The 21,436-nt window shown below is 41.2% G+C and overlaps 1 protein-coding gene across 1 annotated transcript in view; it reads left to right on the top strand.

The window, feature by feature from the left end:
- Positions 1–553: 553 nt before the first annotated feature.
- REPS2 (RALBP1 associated Eps domain containing 2) overlaps positions 554–21,436 on the top strand; it is a 101,709-nt gene continuing 80,826 nt past the window's right edge. Inside the window, exons 1-2 of the mRNA XM_069854618.1 lie at positions 554–681; positions 1,911–2,172. Coding sequence (XP_069710719.1) covers positions 554–681; positions 1,911–2,172 — 390 coding nt within the window. The remainder of the gene's footprint in view (positions 682–1,910; positions 2,173–21,436) is intronic.

Below are 21,436 nucleotides of genomic sequence, written 5' to 3'. Positions count from 1 at the left end.
CAGTTTCTGAAATAGTCTTGTCCTTCTTATAAACAATAAGTTTTAAAATGAGGAAATACCACGACATTTCACTATCCCTAAAGGAATACAGATTTCTCCATAACACTCCATCCTTAAACACAGTCATCAATTATTCACCCATCAATAACTCCAGCTACCAACCCATTATATGTTCCAAACACTGTAAAGACAGGCACAGACCTTCATTTCAGATTAGAGGAATTAAGAGTTTGTGTGTTTTCCTGCAGATTAGAAGGAGGCACAGATGCATGGTATTGAGAGGGTAAAGTAGTTTAAAGAATGTTTTAAAAAGAAAGAACAGGTCTTGGCTAACAAGGACATAGATGATGATCTAGCAAATTTTTTTTATGCTTACAGACCATGAATTAAACTGATAGAAATTTTAACTGAAGTAACCCTAACCAAATATGTTCTAGTAAAAACTTTATGTAAAATTATTACATTTGCATTTTTTATTTTCTGAGAATGAATAGCAAGCAAGCATACAGAGACTAAACAACACTGACTTGCTAAATGGTTTGTGTTTATGAACATGGCTAACGCTAGCCACACGTCGCTCATGGTGCAGGACCGTGAGCAAGTAGCAGGTCATCTGGTTTCTCCTGGGTCTGGCTGCATCTCAGCCCTCGAGCTGCAGAGAAGAGAGCTGCTCACTCTTCTGTGAGTCACCGTCATTCACAAGCTTCACCTTCAGGTTGATTCCCTCCCCAAGAAATGCTGAAAGCAGCATGAGACCCACAAGAGGTCACTGGGCTGCATCCAGCCCTCTCACGTTGGGTCGTGACTTGACTTTTTAGGTGGTGCTTGACCTGTAAGAGGAACATTGACCTGTAAGAGGGACCAGTGTTCAGTGGTAACAGAGGAGTAATCAAGATGAATCTTATCTCCATAAACATGCCCTTCATGTTAAAGCAAAAACTACAGAGAACACGGGGAGCTGCTTCTCTGCTGAACCGTCTCGGCTGTCCATTAGAATCTTAGAATCACCAGATTGGAAAAGACACACAGGATCATCGAGTCCAACCATTCCTATCAAACACTAAACCATGTCCCTCAGTGCCTCATTCATCCGTCTTTTAAACACTTCCAGGGAAGGTGAATCAACCACCTCCCTGGGCAGCCTCTGCCAGTGCCTAATGACCTTTTCCATGAAAAATTTTTTCCTGGTGTCAAGCCTGAACCTCCCCTGGCGGAGCTTGAGGCCATTCCCTCTTGTCCTGTCCCCTGTCACTTGGGAGAAGAGGCCAGCACCCTCCTCTCCACAACCTCCTTTCAGGTAGTTGTAGAGAGCAATGAGGTCTCCCCTCAGCCTCCTCTTCTCCAGGCTAAACAACCCCAGCTCTCTCAGCCGCTCCTCATAAGGCCTGTTCTCCAGCCCCCTTCACCAGCTTTGTTGCTCTTCTCTGGACTCTCTCCAGAGCCTCAACATCCTTCTTGTGGTGAGGGGCCCAGAAATGAACACAGGATTCGAGCAGCGGTCTCACCAGTGCCGAGTACAGAGGGAGAATAACCTCCCTGGCCCTGCTGGTCACGCCGTTTCTGATACAAGCCAAGACGCCAGTTCAGGGTATTTTGTTGTTGCATTTTCTCACTGCAGCATCCACGCTCCATTTTCAGCAGCATCTGGTTCTTTCGGAAACGGTACTGCTGGTACCGCTCGGAACAGCGGTGGAAGGAGGGCCCGCCGGGATTGATGTCCACGACGGGATTAGGCGCTGGGGCGGACGCTGCCCCCCGGTCCCGGTCCCGGGGGGGCGGTGGGGATGGGGCCAGGCCGCCCGCCCGCCCCCTGAGGGGGCTTTGCCGCCTCTGCCCCGCATCGCCGGGCTGGCGACAGCTGCGGGCTGCCGGTACTTAAGGTTAAACCCAAATCAACTCGAATAACAAAGGAAAAAAAACCAAAACAACAAAAAGGAAAGGGGGGGGGGGGGAGGCGGAGCGGCGTCCCGGGAAGGGGCGGTCCGGGGGCGGTGGAGCCGGGCGGGGAGCGCACCTTCCCCGGCACCGCCCCGCGATGGAGCGGGGCCCGGCCCGAGCCTCCTGCCGCCCAGCCGGGGCGAGCGGCGGCGCGGACACCGGCTCCTCTCGCCCGGCGCCGGCGGGGGAGGGCGGCTCCGGGCCCCCGCGCTGCCCCCGGGCACGGCGAGCCAGGTGCGGGGCGGGACCGGGGGGACGGGAGGGGACGGGATGATATGGGACCTGTTGGGACGGGACGGGACGTGCTCTCTCCCTCCCTCTCCCTCTCCCCATCTCCCTCTCCCCATCTCCCTCTCCCCATCTCCCTCTCCCCATCTCCCTCTCCCTCTCCCTCCCTCCCTCTCTCTCCATCTCTCTCTCTCCATCTCTCTCTCTCCATCTCTCTCTCCATATCTCTCCCTCCCTCTCTCTCCCTCCCTCTCTCTCCCTCCCTCTCTCTCCATATCTCTCTCTCCATATCTCTCCATATCTCTCTCTCCCTATCTCTCTCTCCATATCTCTCTCTCCATATCTCTCTTTCCTTCTCTCACCCTCCCTCTCTCACCCTCCCTCCGTATCTCTCCCTCTCTCCATATCTCTCCCTATCTCCCTCCCCATCTCCCTCCCTCCCCATCTCCCTCCCTCCCTGTCTCTCCCCCTATCCCTCCCTCCCTCCCTATCCCTCCCTCCCTCTCTTTCCCTCCCTCCCTCTCTTTCCCTCCCTCCCTCCCCATCTCCCTCCCTCCCCATCTCCCTCCTTCCCTATCTCTCCCTCCTTCCCTATCTCTCCCTCCGTCTCCATCTCTCTATCCCTCCCTATCTCCCTCTCTCCCTCTCTCCCTCCTTTCCTCCCTATCTCCCTCCCTCCCTCCTGCGGGAGTTGGGGCTGTCGCTGCCCCCGCCGCACAGTTCGGTCTCCGGTGCCCTGGAGCCGCTGCCCTGCGGTGCCCGGCTTCGCCCCCGGTGGTGTCCGGGGCTGCTTTGAGTCCCTTCTTTTCTTCCAGAGGAGCCACTGATGTTGCCAGTGTTCGGTACTGGTGTCTCTCCTCCCTCCCTCCCGTGTGTATTAGGGATAAGCGCCGTGCTTTGACACTGGACGGAGCACGGGATGATGCTTTCAACAATCTCCAGGGTTGGGTTGGGAATACCATTAACTTTTTAAAAAAGGCCCCTGGAACTCATAAGGATGGATGCGTTTGCAGAGCTGGGAAGGATGTGCGATGTGGTTAACTGCTGGCAATTTGTTTTTCAAGTGTTGTTTTGGTGGGAAAGAAACCTGTAGGAAAATGACGTGGGTTTTTTATACGTCTGTTCTTCAGAGCGAGCACCTTTAGGCAGGAGATGAGGGGCTCTGATAGCATCAGAGTCCCTGAAGAGATTCCCGAGAGAGGCAAAGAGGTAAAATCTTCCGTAGTTTTGAGGAGGTGCTTGGTCAAGGTGTGAGAAGGCTTGTGCCACCCAGTTTCCAGTGACAGGGCAGAGCTGGGCTTGCAGTCTCTTCCACCTGTGGATTAGTGGTTTGGCTAATGCACTGTAGTTGCATAATATTTCTGACAGCAAACTAATCCTGTCTTTTAGTTTTGTTTTTATTTACAAGATATAAGCGTGTTTTGTTTTCCTTCAGTAGTTTTTATTTATCAAGCAGAAAAGAATTGTCATGTTGCAACTGAGCTGAAGTATAGTTCTACCTGGCCACTATCTGAGAGTACTAAACTCCTCTGCTGTCAGGAAACCTCATAATGACTTATATAAAGTCATGTTACATGCCTTATTCTGAATGAAAATGATGATATGTCAAGGGTATTTATCTTTGCAAAGAAGAAGAAGAGGGCAGTTAATTTCATATATGGCATACATAAGAAAATTGTTAAGATCCTGTTAGTAAATATCTGTCACTTTGGTATTAGCCAATTTTTTTTTCAAAGATTTATAGGGAAAAACCTCTTATTTTTGTTATGTAGTTCCTTATAATTTAAGTGAAATTTATTATCATATTTTTATCATAGTTTGTTTAGTGGGGCATTTTGATTGTAATGTGCGATGTAAGCCTGAAAACGTGGTCGTTTTTTTTAATGTTCTTGTTGTTTTCCAGTAGTTTAGATTATTTCTAGGTATATTTATGCTGTGAAGAGAATGTTACTGGGAAACAAGCCTGTAATTGGCTTCAGAAATATTCAGATAATAAGGCCTGTGGGATCTGGGGCTGTTTCTCTTTCTCCTTCCTTTCCTCCCCCTCTTGTTTATATGGCACTAATCGCAGTGGCATTCTGCTCTGTCACTAGAACGCCTGCCTTCAAAACCCACTGCTGTCAGGTATTCTTACTAACACTTACCAGAACTTAAGAAAAAACTGAATTAATGTAGTGTGTTTTAAGAAAATAAGATTGGAAATATAGATATTGTGGTAAGGAAAACCCCACAAGATAGTTTGAGATATTTGCTGGTATTTTATCTTCTACCATCCTCCAAAAATGCAATGTAATAGCTTCTGTTTAAAGACCCCTGCCATTGTAACAGCAGTGGGGACAAGGCACAGTGGTTCATGGTATATGTTTTCTGCTGGTCAGAGAACACTGGTTTTAGACAGAAGAAGCTTGTTTGGGTTGGGATAACATGTTTGATTTGAAATAGTTATTGACCATGAAACTTTTTGTGGGTTTTGTTTTTTTTTTTGGTTCATTTGTTTTTATAAAAAAAGCTTTTTAAAATCCCCATCTGTCACAATTAGTGCTTAATATGCAGGCATCCCAGCTGACAGAGTGAAAAACGGTCATGCTGGGTTTTGCCATGTCAGAAAGGGGAGATTTGGATTGGAAACTCATCCTGGATTTCTATGAAACTGAGCCTGCACAGTTCAGAAGGTACTTAACACTGTTCCCTGCCCTTTGTGTGGGCTGTAACCAGAGGCACCTATGGACCCTTTTGTAAGTGATATGCAATTTAAAGATTTTGTATTCTCAAGGTGTTCATTGAGGAGTGGTTTTCCAAATTAGTAGTACACTTCCAGAATTGTCATTTAATGCCATGGCAAAGTTTTGAACCTGTGCTCTTGTCTTCAGGGATTTGTACTTGTGTAGTAAGTGAGATAAATCTTTGGCAAAGAGTTGACCCTTTCCTTATACAGTCTTTGAGATTTCTTGTTGATTGGACAGATGCTCACAAGCATCACGGGAAGTTTCCTTCTACCTTCTTTAACAACAGGGTTTGCAGTCTGGACAGAAATCATGTGGGTTCATCCCGGCTGCTGTCCTGCTATTAAAGATGGCAATTCCTGTGGGAAAAGCGATGCCGCAAGCTCCCAAAGAGCAATCAGGGAAGGATTTTGTTTGGTTTAGGGTTAGTTGGCAGGATCTAAGAGGTTATTTATGTGGAAGAGGCTAGATAATAGAGAGCAGGTAGGAACTGGGAGAGCATATGCCAGAAGAGGAAATGCTGGAATAAATGGAAAAAATCCAAGAGCAGCCGGGTCAGTAGGAGCAGATGGTGTGCACCTGTGAGTCCTAGGTCTTGGTAAGAATGAAGGAATGAAGTGATTGAATTTAGATTTGTTAATGCTAGCCATTCTGCTGGCAGTAGGGTACAGCAGAGGTTGTACCTGTGTAACGTACGTTAAAGCAGGGATCAAAGAATGAACTCAGCAAGAGTTATTTCAGTTCTGTGAAAATGCTTGAAGTTAGCACTAAAATGAAAAACGTCAGACGTTTCACAGGACTGAGAAGGGCATGTCAGGGACAGGACAACGTGTTTTTTGTGTGCTGTGTAATCATACCTTGGCTGTGTACTGGAAGTCTTTGACTAGCCATGTAGTGTGGTTCAAGGCAGAACCATTCAGATTTTATTTAGACTTGCACAAAGCCTGTGGCGGATCTTTCACCAGAGGCTTTTAAAGTAATTGTGTAAGATGCCTATAATCTCTTGTGTGAAAGATCTGTGCTAGGATTTGGTTTGGTTTTTTTTTTACAATATTTATGTCAAAGGACGAAGGAGCAGACTAGTCAATTGCCGTGCAGTTAGAGAGACTGTCAGAAATAGAAGAAACCAGAGCATCAGCTACATCGACATTTACCCATGTCGATCGAGTTGAAAGTGATGCTCCCTGTGCTTTGGCTCTTCATAAATGGGAAAAAGAAATTAATTTGTGCAAAGAGAGAAGTCCTGAAGAAAATAAATGTTTTGACCTCACTGAGGCCACAAAAAAAACACCTGAAGCAAAGGCAATTCCAGAGCATACTTTGTTATATAGATTGGTATTGGTAACACATCTTGAGGAGGAGAAGGCAGGTAAAGGTATGCTAGCAGTTGGGAGGGAGGAAAGGATGAAGAAGTGAATGAGTCTCGGGACAGGAGGCACCTCTGGTGGCTGTCAGTAGGTGACATCAGCAGCTTCACGTGCCTGCAAGGGCAAGAGGTCTGGGGCTTCTGACCTTTTTCCTTTGAGAGATCTATTTGATTATGCTCTCTCGAGTGTATTGGGATGTCAGTAATCCACTAACCCCTGTGCCACGGACCCTGGTTTACCTTGTCTCATTTGGGGCAATCAGTTCATGATCCTGTTTTGAAGCTGGCTGTACTGGTGAGTACAGTGTCTGCCTCTTGAGTCCAGGACACCAAGGTGCATTTGTTACAGTTGCCCAATACTAATGGGCTCATGTCTGTGTGGATTTTGGATGAAACAGTGCTTTATAGAGTCATGGCCCACTGATCAGCAAAGGAGGTACCTTGTTTTAGTTTTACTGTTTGTTGGTATTACTGTGGTCTCTGAAAATTTTGTCTTAAGAAATTAGGGAGCAGGACTGGACTCAAGATTTACGCTGAAATGTTTCTATAAGTTTCTGACTTATTTGATTAATTCTCATTTGATTGTCTGATGGTATCTGTAATTCCTAGTTTTATGAACCTTAATCCTATTTGTGGACTTGCACTATCAGCACAGAGATCTGGTTTTCTTAAGAAAATGTGTTCTTTCCTCTGCAAATGAAGACACTGTTATTTTGAGCTCTGGGGATGACAAGTACTAATTGTATGATGCTGGAGCTACACAGACACTGCATTTTTTAGCTGGGACTCTCCTTCCAGCTCTGTGTGAATAGAGAACACAGACCAGCAATCTTGCTTTTCTTTCAAGGCTTTGTGAGTTAATTTTTGTTTATCACGACTTGTCTCTATAGTTACAACTCTACAGTTTAACTGTGGTTTTGTTTTCAAAAAGGAGAAGTGCGAATAGATTTAAAAGAATTGGTAAGTTGATATTTCGTTGGATAAAGGCCAATATATTTTTGTATTCCATAAGCATAAATTAGTACCTGCATGAGAGCTGGGGAGGGATTAACTGTCTGCCTCAGATAAGCAGAAAAGAATAAGAACTGTGGCAGTTGAAATGGGAACTTTTTAAGTGAGGGAAATCTGAACTTATTGTTACATTATAAATGACAAAACTTGCTGTGTTGTGCTCCTTGACAGAATTAGGCATTATGCTAGTGCTGGAAATGTGATTTTGCCGACTGATTAACCGTAGGTCCATCAAAAAGTGATGTTGGGGTAGAGTACACATGGAGAAATTACATCCTACTGGTGTCTTTGAGTCAGGAAGAAACAAAAAGGTGGGGGTACAGTTTCACGTAAGCTGTACAGCAAGAAGAGTGAAGGAAAACTGATGTTTCAGCATCAGTACTTCTGGCAACAATCCCCCAGACTTTCATTGCCTTTCTAGAGTGAAAAGCAAACTTGTGTTTATTTGAGTAGAAAAGTGTAAAAACCAGATGTAAAAAAAATAGCATTATTATTTATATAAAAAAAATAATCTGAATTATACCAAAGTAAAAGGTGAAACTTCAACTGAATCAATCTTGATGATATATTCCCTTAAAAAAAATGCAGTTCCTAGTACATCTTCAAACTATTGTTTATCATTTAAACTGTCATTTAGTAGTCTCTGCTTACAAGACCGGCAGTTTTGAGTGCCTCAAGGCTGAGTTAGGCAGTAGAGATTTGTAGAAGCTGTTCCTTCCAAAGTGTGTTTCAGACCGGTCTGTAAAACCAGAGACTCCTAGACCTGCTTGTCACAGACATTCAGTAGGATGGTTGGAATTAGCCTGATTAAGGTCTGCAGCCTTCGGTAATTAACTGTCGCCACAGCGAAATATGAGTTAATTAGTTTATTTTTAAATAAAATAATGCATGCTGTGCTGGTGATTTAAAATAATTCTGTATGAGGAATGAAAGATAAAGATCCTTCGGGTTGAAAATGAATAACTTCCTTCATGAGAGATTGCTGCAGTATGAAGTAATGATGATGAGGAATGGCTGGGTGTTTTATTTTTTTTTTTTTTAATTGGTGGTTTTGTCACAATACTTGTGTTAAGTGCAGTGGGTTCACCGAGCAGTTAAGTATAACCATTTTCACTCATGCATGTGTCTGCAGCAGAATGCTGTCAATATCATGATGTTTACATACAGATTGATTGATGTTGTTCACAATCTGTTTTGCAAAGGATACAAACAGAATTCACCTGGTTCTGTGGTGGAATCTAGTGCACACACTGCTGGCAGAAGAGTGTTAGTCATGACTAAATCAAGATTTTTTTAAAAAAATATGATAACATTTCTGGTTTTACTAGCAAGTAGTGTTTTAAAACGTATTTAAGCAACCACGTAGCTTAACATACATCTTAATTTTTATTTACTAATTCATTTGCTCCGTTATAATCTTTAGTAAGAGATACATCTACTTGTGTAGGTGCATGTGATATATGCAACGTTAAATTTAGATGAAAACAGGAATCAATAGACTGTCCTCATCTGCCAAGGAATATGTTGGGTTTTGTTTTCTATGCATACAAACATTTAGAAGTTTACAAAAACATGTTTTGCCTTTTAAAAACTTGTGTAAATAAACTAAGTATAATTTGCAGTTAGTGATTTAGCTGATTATTTCTGGTCGGCCAGATGACAGAATGAATGGATCTCGCCCCTCCACATCCTTCCACCTTGTCATTGTATCTAAACTGCAGGAGGCAAGGAAGGGGGAACCTTCCCAACAGAGTGCTCATTTTTATGCAGTGGTCACCAAAAAATGCTCCTGAATAATGCTCTTCTGTTCAGGAAGAGGGGATTACTATTTATCCACAGTTGATTTTCTACTCCAGCAACCTTTCCTAGTTAATTATCCACTAACTCAGCTGTTCCAACTGTTTGACTGTCTTCAGAAGTTGAACTAGCACATATTGCTCATTAATGTTTTATTTTACCACACTGCTGGTATGTGTAGATGTTAATACATCAAAGAATCTTGCTTTACAAATATTGTTATCAAACATATTTCTCAGTTCATACTACTTTAAATTTAAATAGGTTATTTATTCTGATTTCTTGTCTCAGAAATGCTTGTTCCCTCTTTCAGGAATCTATCTTGGTTAAGTTTTTCAGCTGAACTAAATTAATATTTTCAGAGTTTATACCTTGGAGTCTGATCAGAGACTGATCTTTATCTGGAAAAATAAGTAGATAGTTCCATTACAAACCAAAATGAAATTAGGGTTTTATCTCTTTGGCCTTTAGTAGTATTTTAGAGAACTTCTTTCTCCCATGAATCTGTTTTGCAGACATTAAGATGCTTCGTGCTGCCAGTTGCTTTAGACTGAGTGGTATGTTTGGAGAGAAGTGCTGAAGAAGCTGTCTCTGACAAGCAGAGCAGGATGTCACGTTGTGGAGAGCGCGCCTGTGGTGTGCAATGGGCTCTCTTCAGTTGGGGCTAGGCCTGCCTAAAGCTACCCCAGGGTTACACGCTGCTTGGTAAATTGATGTTGTACTTGAATAAGTCATTCAGTGGCCTTCCTAATGAATATAAATTACTGAGCAGAGCTACAAGAGTGCCCCACTTACAGCAGCATGATTAGCAAATATCTTTAAGGCAAAGGGTCTTGAGAAACTCAGGCTAGCCCGACTACTAAAGCACATATTCAGTGTTTTTTCTCTGCTTCTTTATTTTTCATCTGTGTCTTTGGGTTTTTTTCATGCCCTGCACAGTCTCCCCATATCCAAAACAGCTGCAAATGGTTCTTCTAGCATCTTACCTTTGCATCTGCATAGTCTTACAGCCTGAACATGCACCTAAATTGGTCCTCTTCTCTGATAGGAGGTGGTGAGGAGCTATTCCTTTGAGCAGGGCCATACTTGAAACTGCATTCAGACACACTGACCTGGCTGCGCTGAAAATTGAGAGTTGGCTAGTGGGAAACACTCGGCTGAGCTTGAATTTAAGCTGTCTGAACATGGTCCATGGTGTCTGCTTACTTCTTACAGGATGAGTCATGAAGCTGAATTGTTATTTCAATAGCAAATGTCTGTAATGTTACTTTGTTATTATTATCATAAATTTCAAGTGGTTTTTGGCATGAGCCTTTCAAATGAATTTAGGTTGGTTTTTTTTTAATCTTTTCTTCTCCTTAGTCTGTCTTTCCACACCATGAAACATTAGATCAGCTTTGGCATAGGTAACATTTCACATTTCATGCATTATTTACTTCTGGCATAATTTACACAATGATGTCCTATGGAAGCCAAGATGATGGTCTGTCAGAATAAAACAATGTGTCTAGTCATTTGCAAAACAGGATGAGGGCAGTGGGATAACAAATACAGTCAGAATGATTTTATTACCAACAGTAACAGCAATAGAGCAGTAAAAGGTGAAGTTCTTGGAACTTTCAAATGCCAAAAATAAAAATAAATGGGGAGGAAGGCAAAAACAACTCAATGTGTAATTTTTTTTTCCTTCTTTCCCTAGTCTTTGAATAATTGCTGCCTTTATATGAACATCTTTATATTTTAATAGACATAGGCTGCCTTTTCCTTACTAGGTACAGATAGAAATGCAAATACAAGTCATGATATTAAATATGCTATAAAGTGTTGGCATATGTTACATGGGCACTGGAGACATTGTTGTCTCTGACTCTGTCTGATGTTGCTGCTTTGAAGTCCTGTCCTCTTTAGATGAATTGAGGACGAACGCTTGGTTTAGATACAAACAAGTAGGTTCTCACTGGCTGAAGGATGCATTTCAGCACATAAGGTGCAAGCATGCTAGGCGAAATGATGATAATTTTAGGGTTTGTTTAGTGATATGGTGGAGAAAATTTTAAGTCACTTTTCCAAGTGATGAGTTGATTCAAATAAAATGGAGTATAAAATCAAGGAAGGGCAGAAAGTGTCCTCTACACACACCATATGTGATCTAGTTACCTACAATAACCTTCAGTTAAGAATGTCTTTTGACAACTTTTCAATATTATAAAAATAATCCATAACTGTCAACTAAAGAAGAATTTTCATTTGTGGTATGGTGGGGTATAAGGTGTATAAGATGAGGAAGGGCTCTTCATCGGGGAGTGCAGTGACAGGATTTTGTAGCAAAAATGCGTCTTATGTAACACAGTCTCTGTTTTCTTCTGTATTAGTAGAGTCTTATTTTGTCTCCAAGGTGCAACAAAAGTGAAAATTACATTTTTATGGAAAATGTCAGAATATCGGGACAAATTTAACTGTAATCAGTGTTTGCAAGAGAAGTTGTTTTGGAAATGTTTAGATTTATTGAACTAAATCAAAATACTTTGTTTTGAGCTGCTTAAGTGTTAAATCACTGTGACATCTTAAATACATAAGTTCTGGGAAAGGGGTTGTTCATGTATATCACCCCTTGTTTCTTTCTGTTCATTAGACTAATTCTGCTGTTACATCTAGCAGTGATGGTGTGGCCAGGCAGCTTGTTCAGAAGGGAGATGTGGTGCCTCAGAAATGTTATCTACTGAGAAATTGCAAGGGTGTGGGAACATCAAAACTACAGCTTCTATGAGACTCTGTGGTACCTTTGTATTAAGGCAACCTGGAAAAACTATTTTTTGTTTGTTTGGTTGGTTTTTGGTGGGATTTTTTATGTTTTTTTGGGAGGGGGAAGATTTTGCAGTATTTTCAATTAGTCTATTCAAGAAGACTGGATGTGGTAGCTGTTGTCTAGCTGGAAAAGATATGTCAGGGTTTCTGTGCGAGGTGTTTGTCTCTTCTTGGACACTAACTCTTGGGATTTTTAGCAACTTGAAGCACTTTCTGCCACTGCTGTCAGAATGAGGACTACAAGACACCAAGTGTTGGATCTACCGTGCAGAGTTGTCCAAAATTGATTCTGATTCTGAGAAGTGAGAATCTCTGAGGAATGTGTTTTTCTGCTGTTGTTAGAAGTTGTGGAAGACATAGATGATAGTAGCTGCTAGGAATGTTCTATTTCACATATGTCCCATGTGTCCTGCATGTCTGTTTTTTTCTTCCATAAACTCTGAATCCAGTGTTAATGGTAAAAGGGGTCCTGAAAATTTTCCTTTTGACCCAAAGTAATTACCTTTTCAAACAGAGTAGGAGGAAGAAATTGCATACAAGGTTATTCCAAAGTGATGGTACGTTTCTGCAGGTCATTGTGGATTATTGTCTGGGTTTGGTGACTGTGACATTCATGCCTCCCTGCTGCCTTTTGTGCTTCTCATACTTATATGCTTCCCTTATGGTTTTGGTAGGGAGCGTAAAGAGCAGATAGGCTAAAACTGGTTTCCCATTATAAGAATGTAAGATTAGTGGAGGCCTTACCTGGGGATGAGGGAGCAGGGAGGTAGTAAAAGCAGGAGAACTCATTACCAGCAGTGGTTGTGAGACAGATTGGAGAAGCAGCTTGAAAGAGTCGGCCAGGTGGCCAGTATGTGTATTGGGGAAATCTGATTTGGGAGTAGATCAGAAGGCAAAAATAAATAAATTCTGATTAGTTTGTTAGCTGCTGTTCTCTGTTGTTGAGTAGTGAAAGGCAGGGACCAGGAAGCTGCTTGTTTCTGGTTTTTATTATATGCTTTAGACATCATAGTGATGAGCAGGTTATAAAATAAACGTATGCTGCAGGTAGAAGGTGAAAAAGACTAGAACGTGGTAACCTTTAAAAAGAGATAATGTAAGGTTTAAAATTACGCTGATGTCTGAAGCTTCCTATGGAGTCCTTGAGTAGTTGCATGAAAAGCCTGTCAATAGCAAAAAAAATCCTTCAAAAACAATTAAATTAACCCCTAAACAAACCAATGAAACTAGAGGGCCAAAATCTTATCCAGTTTTTAGGTTGTTTTTCATGAGAGGCCACCAAAGTTAGAAATGAAGAGAGCCTCAGCTTTCAGCGTTCTGTACCTGGTGGAGGTGCACCGTTGTAACAAATGGTATGCTTGGGGTTTGTTTTGTTTTCACTTGTATTGTAACCAGCTGCTACCCTCGCTTAACCATGAACTTCTTTAAAAACAGCACTGAATTATTATTCTGGAGCTACAGTATATTTATAAAATAATACAGCTGTGAAATCGTGCCTGTCAAAATATATTATGAGTGTTGTCAGAGGAAGGAACCAGGATGGGGTGTCTGGATGTGATGATGTTACAGCACCTGGTACCTCACAGCGTGACAGGTCCTGGGTTCACTGGCCAGAGCAAATATTATTTCAGGATGAGAAAGAGCAGCACTGAGCAGTGCTGATCTCAGCAGGAAAATAGTTCTTAATGTTATTTACATTCAGTTATCAGTCCTTTATTTTCCCTTTACCTCCCTCCCCCCCCGTAATAATTATTACAGTAATTATATCTTTTCTTTGATCTAATCTAAATCAGGACTGTCCTTGAAGAGAACATTCTCCAAAGGAATATTTTTCTTAGGAAATATTCATTAGCTGGTTTTAGACTGCATTATTTACCATGCATATATTTGATTGCAAGGGAAGTGTGCAAGAAGTAAAGCTTTCAGTTAAGTCTAGCAAGGCGGTTTATTTTAGTATTACTCTGAACTTAAGCTCTGCAAAAAAAAATGGGACCCTCTGGAACTGGAGTGAAAGTCTCCAGATATTGAAGGATAGATCTTAAAGTAAATATCTCTGAGTAACGGAAACATCCAAAAGGGCAAAAGTAGAGGTTGTTTGTGCATTTTATTTTATTTTTATTTTTTTTTCCCTTCAGTACATACTTTAAATCATTTTGCAATATCTAAGTGCAAATATTAGTAACAACCAAATTAATACTGAGACAGGCACAGTAATACTTGGATCATCCTTTGAGTAACTTTCTCACCTGGACTAAGCTAAGTTTCAAAATAATAGTGTTTGACATTTTGAAGCTTTTAATGAAGGAAAGGGTAGTAATGTGTCAACGGCTGTAGATGTGAAATACATTTAAAGAAGTGGATGGGTAGCGTTATCTGGTTTTCCATGTTCCCGATTCCTTTCCATAACGAGAATTATGGTACTATATAATGACTTAAATAGATAGTTGAAGACTGTCCTATGGTCAAATTGGCATTTGCCCAGAAGAGCATTTCTACAGTTTCCACAGTGCTGTCTAGTTGAGCAGCATGGTTCTTATGTGACTCTACAGCGCACAGAGAAGAGCTTTGTTTGGAGCAGTGAAATTTTTAGGGCTAACTGTAAATATCTGTAATTTTGCTTTGCTTCCAGGTGGCTATTGCAAGACAACACATCTTGCAAGCAACATTGTACAGCAATTTTCATTTGTAGAAGAGCATTAAGCTATTTCATAACCAGTTCATTATGACTGGAAGATGTCCAGGGCTATAGTTCTGTAACAAAAGCATACAACAAAAGTTGTGCGGTTCCAGGGAAAGGTGGGTTTGAATCATAAGCTAATGCACATTGACATAGTGAACTACTTCCCAAACTCCATATTTTAAAATTTTTTACCTAAAATGACTTTTCAGTCCCATGAGATATAAACTGTTTCTTTTGCTTTGCTACTGATGTTTCTGTTCTATTAGAAGTTTGCCTGCTTGTAGTACTTAATGCTTAATTAGGATGTGTTTCGCTCTCTGAGTTAGCCTTTTCTTGTGGTCTGTTTGGGAGAACTGCTACGAGTGTAATGCTAGAAGTACTTATTTGCAGTAGGGACACTAGATGTAATCCTCCATGGCAGCAATAGCTCATTATAACTAGCTTTCATAGTCTGGTAATAATCCTTATGTGAACACCCATCATTCTCATTAAACGGTCAAATGGCTGAAGACACGTTTGAGTTTCTGGATGTGTACAAGAAAAGCATCCTGCCTCTGGTTCTCCATTAGGGACTTACTTAGCATGTCACCCTGCTCTTTATGCAATGCAAGGTTTCATCTCCTGCTGGGAATGACCTACCAACTAATGGTCTTTTGTTATCATTATATGGCTAACCGTGAGCTTATATTCCTGAAAGGTCTTTCAATTTCCTACATAGCTGTGTGATTTCAGAATAAAAATGTGATAGTCTCCTTTATTACTGCTTATTCCGCTTCATCTTTCTCAATGTTATCTAAAATTTGCCAATTTCCTATGTCATGGGTTGGGGTGTTTTGGTGTTTTTTTTTTGCCTGGTTTTTGAAAGAAATGAGGATTGTGCAGTGATGTTGTTAATTCAGCCCAGTAATAACTTTTGAATCTGTTAACTATTTCAACAATTTCAAGAATATTGAGAGACCGTGAAGCGTTCCTAAGAATTATGTGCAAGACCGAAGTCATTTGGTAAGAGATAATTCTGTTAATTTTCCTGCCGAGGCAAAGGTATCAGAGTGAACTCAGCACACATTAAGCACGGAAGGATCACTAGAGGAATGGCCCCTGAAGACAAGGGTCGAGAGAAAGTTGGGATTTGTTAGTTCTTCTGCTTAAAGGCAACTACTTATTAGACGCAATGCAGTTACTAAACGGTGATGTGGGCATGAGATAAAAGATGGTTGTAGAGCAGCATTTTAAAAGTTACCGTGACAGTGTGTGCAGAGGAGCAGAAGGGGAAGTCTCTCCATATCTGCTCTGTGTCGCTATTTTTGTGCCCCTCTCTGCCCCGCCTCCATCTCTTCCCACGCAGCTCCACCTGCGCTGCTCGTTGTTCCCTTTGGTTCCAGCTGGCAACTTCCACCAGCCAAGAGAGCTGCTGGTTCAGCACTTCTCTGCATCTGCCAGGAAATAAATAAATAGTGGGAAGAGAAACGGAAGCGATGTGTTCTTGCTGTTTTTGTCAGCTTTACTTAGGGCTTTTTTTTTAATTGTATGTCTTGCAAAAATGTACTATTGTGAGAAAATTTTCTTGAAACTAGAGCTGAATCCTATCACCTCCTTGGTTTCCTTAGTTTTATGGCTTTGGGAAAAATCTAAGTGCTTTGACATTAGTGCATTAGAGGTGGTTTCTCATTTTTCCGGCTATTAAATATGTCATTGCTATTGAGAGGTCATTCCTTAAGGACTTGCCAGTCCCTATGTTTTGTTTGAATGCACCCCTTGTTCCTGCATTGCTTTGTAAGTTGTCCTGCACCTGTGTACCTGCAGGTAGCTGAAGCCTAAATTTGATCACGGTCGGGCTTTGGGAACTGTCTGTCTCTCTGTCCTATAAATTTCCTTTAACTCCTGGGAAGCTGAAGATGATGTGCTGGCACCTTTTTTGCTCCTTTTGTGCAAGTACTTTCTCCTAAAGCTTCCAGCCTTTGTGACTGCTGTCTGCCTGGGAGCTGGAGCGAACATGCCCGTTCTGGATTTCCTTTTGTTATACTTTGGCTCAGGTTCCCTGTCACCCCAAATGATATCTCATCTTACATGAGGGATTCAGATGAACAAGTCGATTATATGTAGCACAACAAGCAGGTGAGCCCCTCGCATAAAATGTGCCAGCTCAGCACGTTGCAATCCATAGCTGCTTCTAAACGAAATACCCAGCTTCGTTGCCATTTGCTCATTCCTTGTTCGTTTGTGAAAGGAGGCATTCATTTTTTTCAGCCATGTCTAATGATTCTAGATCATTTAGCAGTGGTTTCTCTTCAGGAAGTTTCACTGCTTGTGGTGCAGGAACTGCCCTCATTGCACTGGCGTGCAAGACATTCTCCTGCCTGCCTGATTCTCCTTCACAGTGAGGTTATCTCAACACAAAGTGTTTCTCTTGCTGTGGATATGTCTCATTAATTATCTCTGTATCGATTTCATTCTTAATTAAGAGGATAGTGTCACCTTTCAAAGATGTTTACTGTTTTTATTTGTGTATTTACCTTACAAAATGTGGTGGGTTTTATTATGACTAATAACAAGTAATAGACTTTCCTTAATTTCTTAGTACATCTCTGCTGTCTATTTTTCTCTATTTTGGAAGGAAAATTTGTCTTATTTTCAAACTTTCATTACAGAAATATTTAAGTATAAACCCTGTAGGGAAATACTTTCTTGTACAAGAACTGCACAACTCTTTCCAGTGGAATTTAAAGCTAACAACCACTACCATTCCTTTCATTGCAAAAGTGTTTCCACCAATACTAAATCTTGGAAAAAATTGTTTAATGATACCTAATTATGAGCGAAACTTTGCTTGACTGTATACCGCTTGATTTTGTAAGTGCGTTTGAGGTCTGAAGCTAAACAAAATATTTGTGATGTTGTTTGTTTGAGAGACTATTTGGAATGTAAAATTTTTGAAAGAATGTATTATTGTTAACATTTGTTGCCTTGTATTTTAAGGAATATTACTCAATGTGTATGCAAAAAAAATGTAGCAATGTGTTAGTCGAAGACACTGAAAGATACACATTGTTGGTCTTTTGGGAAGTTACGAAATCCTATATGCTTGTGTTTAACCAGCTTGCCTGGTCTAGAGCAAAGTTATTCCATGTTCTGAAAATATGGGGGCTGGGCTTCTGCTGAGGAGCAGGACACAAGTAAGTGGGCCATACACACCTTAATTCCAGCCAGCTAAGGTCTGAATGTTTCTCCACTCTACTTCCTTACAGATTCTGCTGCTTTTAGAGCAAGAAACTGATGAGGAGGAGCCCCAGTGTGGAGTGATTGTGGATCATTTTAATAGATAAAAGGAAGAGGGTTTGGTCATTGGTAAGAGAAGCTGCACAGTGAGATGGGGCTTTGGTTGTCATTTGTACTTTTTGAGGTGTAACAGAGAATAAAGGAAAGGACAATCGGCAAATTCATGTTTGATGTTTCTGTAGGTGTTAGGTGCCACTCAAAATTAATGATGTTTCTTTAGTTGTTTTGGGTTTTTTTTTTCATGAAATGTCAACCAAGGTAGGTACCAGTAGAGACAGTATTGCCTTACAGTACTTGGGACTCTTATCCCAAGGACTCTTGGGACTCTTATCTTAGGTTGGACATTAGGAAAAAATTCTTCACAGAAAGGGTCATTGGGCACTGGAACAGGCTGCCCAGGGAGGTGGTTGATTCACCTTCCCTGGAGGTGTTTAAGGCACGGGTGGACGAGGTGCTGAGGGGCATGGTTTAGTGTTTGATAGGAATGGTTGGACTCGATGATCCGGTGGGTCTCTTCCAACCTGGTGATTCTATGATTCTATGATCCTAAGAGTCACCCCTGGTGTGCTGTCCCTCGCTTGCTCCTGGCCTTGTGCATTGCCTTTCTTGTAGGAGAAAGGCAAGTGGCAGCGTGAGCACTGCGTGGCAGTTTTCATGGGCCAGTGGTAGGTCAAGCATTAACCGGTTCAGAAACAAAGAAACAACCTGTGCCCTGACTAGCTACCTGACGGCTGTGTCAGCACAGGGAAGGGACTGAGCTGCCTCAGCAATACTGGTCAGACCTGTGAACATCAGAAGGCGGGAAATGCATTTCTCTGACACCAGTGCCCTTCTTTCAAACTAAACGGACACCGAAGCTAATGGGCTTTGAAAAGTATTGAGGAGATTGTTCGGTGCAGTGTGACACATCAGGCTCACCTTTACAGGAGACTGGATTATCTACAGGTGTGGAAAGGACTTCAGACCATCCCTAGACAAACTCTCCTGTCCACAGCAAAATTCCACGTCTGTGTTATTCTTCAGCAATTTGTTAATCCCTGCTGATAAGTCTGACTTTTATAGGCAGTGTAATCTGCTGATGCCTTATCTTTAGGTTTAAGAAGGTTGTTTTTAAGCCTTGTGTTGTTTATTGCATGTCTGCAGAGGATATGAAGGACAGATTATTCCTCTCCCTTTTTATACTAACTGTTATTATGCCTACTTTTAATTTAATATAGCAGGCAAGCCGTCATGTTCACGTTTGAATGTTTCTGCAGTGAGTCTTGGGAAAATGAAAGTAGAGAGAATTTTTATTCCAAGAAACTTGAAGTATTATTTGCTTCTAAGATAGATAAGGGTACAAGTGGTCATATCAGATGTAAGAATAAAACCATATAGGCATGATTCTTCAGAAAGGAGGGAATTTCACTGCAGTTTTCCTTCATGCTGTCAGCAAGGACCCCCTTGTGCACGAGACATGCAGGTACATATTCAAAGGCCCCTGGGGAACTTGCAGTGCTAGGGAAGGTCCTCCCCAGGGACAGGGCTGTGCCACCCGGTTACTGGTCTGCTGTGTGGCTGATTGGCACCACTGACCACAACCCCAAAGGCAGCCAAAATGCACCTACTGACTGCAGGATCTTTACCATCTATCAGTGAATTGTTTCTGGAATGATTGGCTGTCCTGAGAGCGTCCACTTGTCCCAGCAAACTAATCCATAAAAAATTAATGAATGGTTTTTGTCTTCATAAAAGCATCTTAGTTTCCACCAACGCAGGCTTGGTGTTCCAGTTTGCTACAGATATATTGAAACAATTGACTTGTACTGCACGGTGTGTTTGTCAGTGGTGGCTTTTTTTTCTTTCCTTTACCTGCTAGTTTTAAAAACATGGTTCTTGCTGCTGGTGGCTTCCTCTTGTTGTTAGGTATGCTCTTTGCCCCCAAACCAACCTTGACTGTGGACCAGAAAAGGCCTGGTATCAGAGGCCAATTTTCAAAGGACCTTCATGGAGAATATTGGCGCCATTCTATAAAAAACAACCACAAAATCCCCAAGCCCTAGCCCTTCTCTAAGGGAATGAATTCACAGTAAACATCTTGTTAGGTAGGAAATGTTTCTTATTCATTCCTTGAAAAGTGAGCCATACACGCAAAGCTCATGGGGGCAAATTAAGTTGGATGGTTGCCATCTTACATGTCTGTCAAAGCTTATAGAAGACCAGCAATTACCGTGAAAATGTTTTTATTACAGAATGCTGAATAAGGAGATTTAGAAAAAAATGTTACACTCTTACATAGTTTGTTTTGTTACCTTCCATTCTGCTCCTCTGGGACTTTTATTCTTAAAGTTTCATTTCATGCCAACTTCTCCAGTGTGTTGTTTTTTTTAAATACGCTGCACTCTCTTGTGTGGGCCATGTAGTTGGTTTGGACCTAAATGGACTGTTAGATCTTGCACAGGAATCCAAGTCAAATCCTTTCCAAAGCTCTTGTAGAAAATCAATTCACTGTGAGGAGTGTCAAGATTTTTAAGGTTAATACTCCATGGAAATGCCTCCAGCATTTTTAGCAACCTGGAAGAAAATATCTAGTATTCCTATGCAATACAAATTAAATTTGTAATCTTCATGTGCAGTAAGTATAATTATGTACCTCATTAAAATTTCTTATTTAAAAGGACGAGAGGTTTTGTATTCTTTCAGTTTGATTTAATTCCTTTTGACACTGAAGTATGAAGTTAAAGATTTTCAGTGTTGTGAGAATTATTTTTATGAAAGCAATTCTGAGTGATTTAAAAACAATTAGAGCCTAGGGTATGGTGCCCAAATATTGTGACATTAAAGATAAAGGTACAGAATAGAAATGTATTCCATTACAAACTGTATTTCATTACAAAATGTATTCCATTACAAACAAAGTTTAATTGGATCGTGACTTGTTCATTGTGGGGGGAAAAAAATGGATTTCCATATTTCTGAATTTGGATGAATTATATGCATGGGTAAACCAATAGATCTCTAAAAGGGAATGAAATCAGAGTCATTTTTCTGGAAAATATTGTTATTAATCAATTTGTTGCTCCCAAACTGTTCCTATAATTTTTGTTACATTGTGCATGCTTTTACTGTTTAATGGAAGATTTGCAGTTGTCACAGTTTTCCCATGATTGTTTGCATAGGAAGATAAACAGTAGATTTATGTATTCCTCTCTGTTTATTGGAGAGAAAAATGTAGCAGAGTTTGTCCTCATTTGGCAGAATTAAAATCATCCTGGTTTGATGCATAGCTCAAGAATATCACCTGAATCCACGTGCATACAGTTCTTAAAAGCTGTGTTTTATCTCCCAGTAGTAAATAACTCTTTTTGTAAGGGATGTACAGTGCAGAAATTCAGAATTGTGACATCAGTTCCAGCTGTGGTTTTGAAATTGCACTGAGTTTATTCTTTCTTATACCTGCCACACGTGTTGAAAAAAAAGACTTTTTCCCCCCGTATTTAAAGAATTTATATTGATCAGAAGCTTTTTGGGGAATTAGATTTTTTTTTCTAACTGTATAATGTTGCATTTAATTTTCTTGCTACTAGTTAGAGCAGGCAGGTTGCTGTAATTCAGAACTAACATAGTAGCATG

The sequence above is a fragment of the Phaenicophaeus curvirostris genome, chromosome 1, assembly GCF_032191515.1.
Source record: "Phaenicophaeus curvirostris isolate KB17595 chromosome 1, BPBGC_Pcur_1.0, whole genome shotgun sequence".
NCBI lineage: Eukaryota > Metazoa > Chordata > Aves > Cuculiformes > Cuculidae > Phaenicophaeus > Phaenicophaeus curvirostris.
The sequence above is the reverse complement of the archived record's forward strand: the minus strand, read 5'-3'. Positions and strand labels throughout refer to the sequence as shown.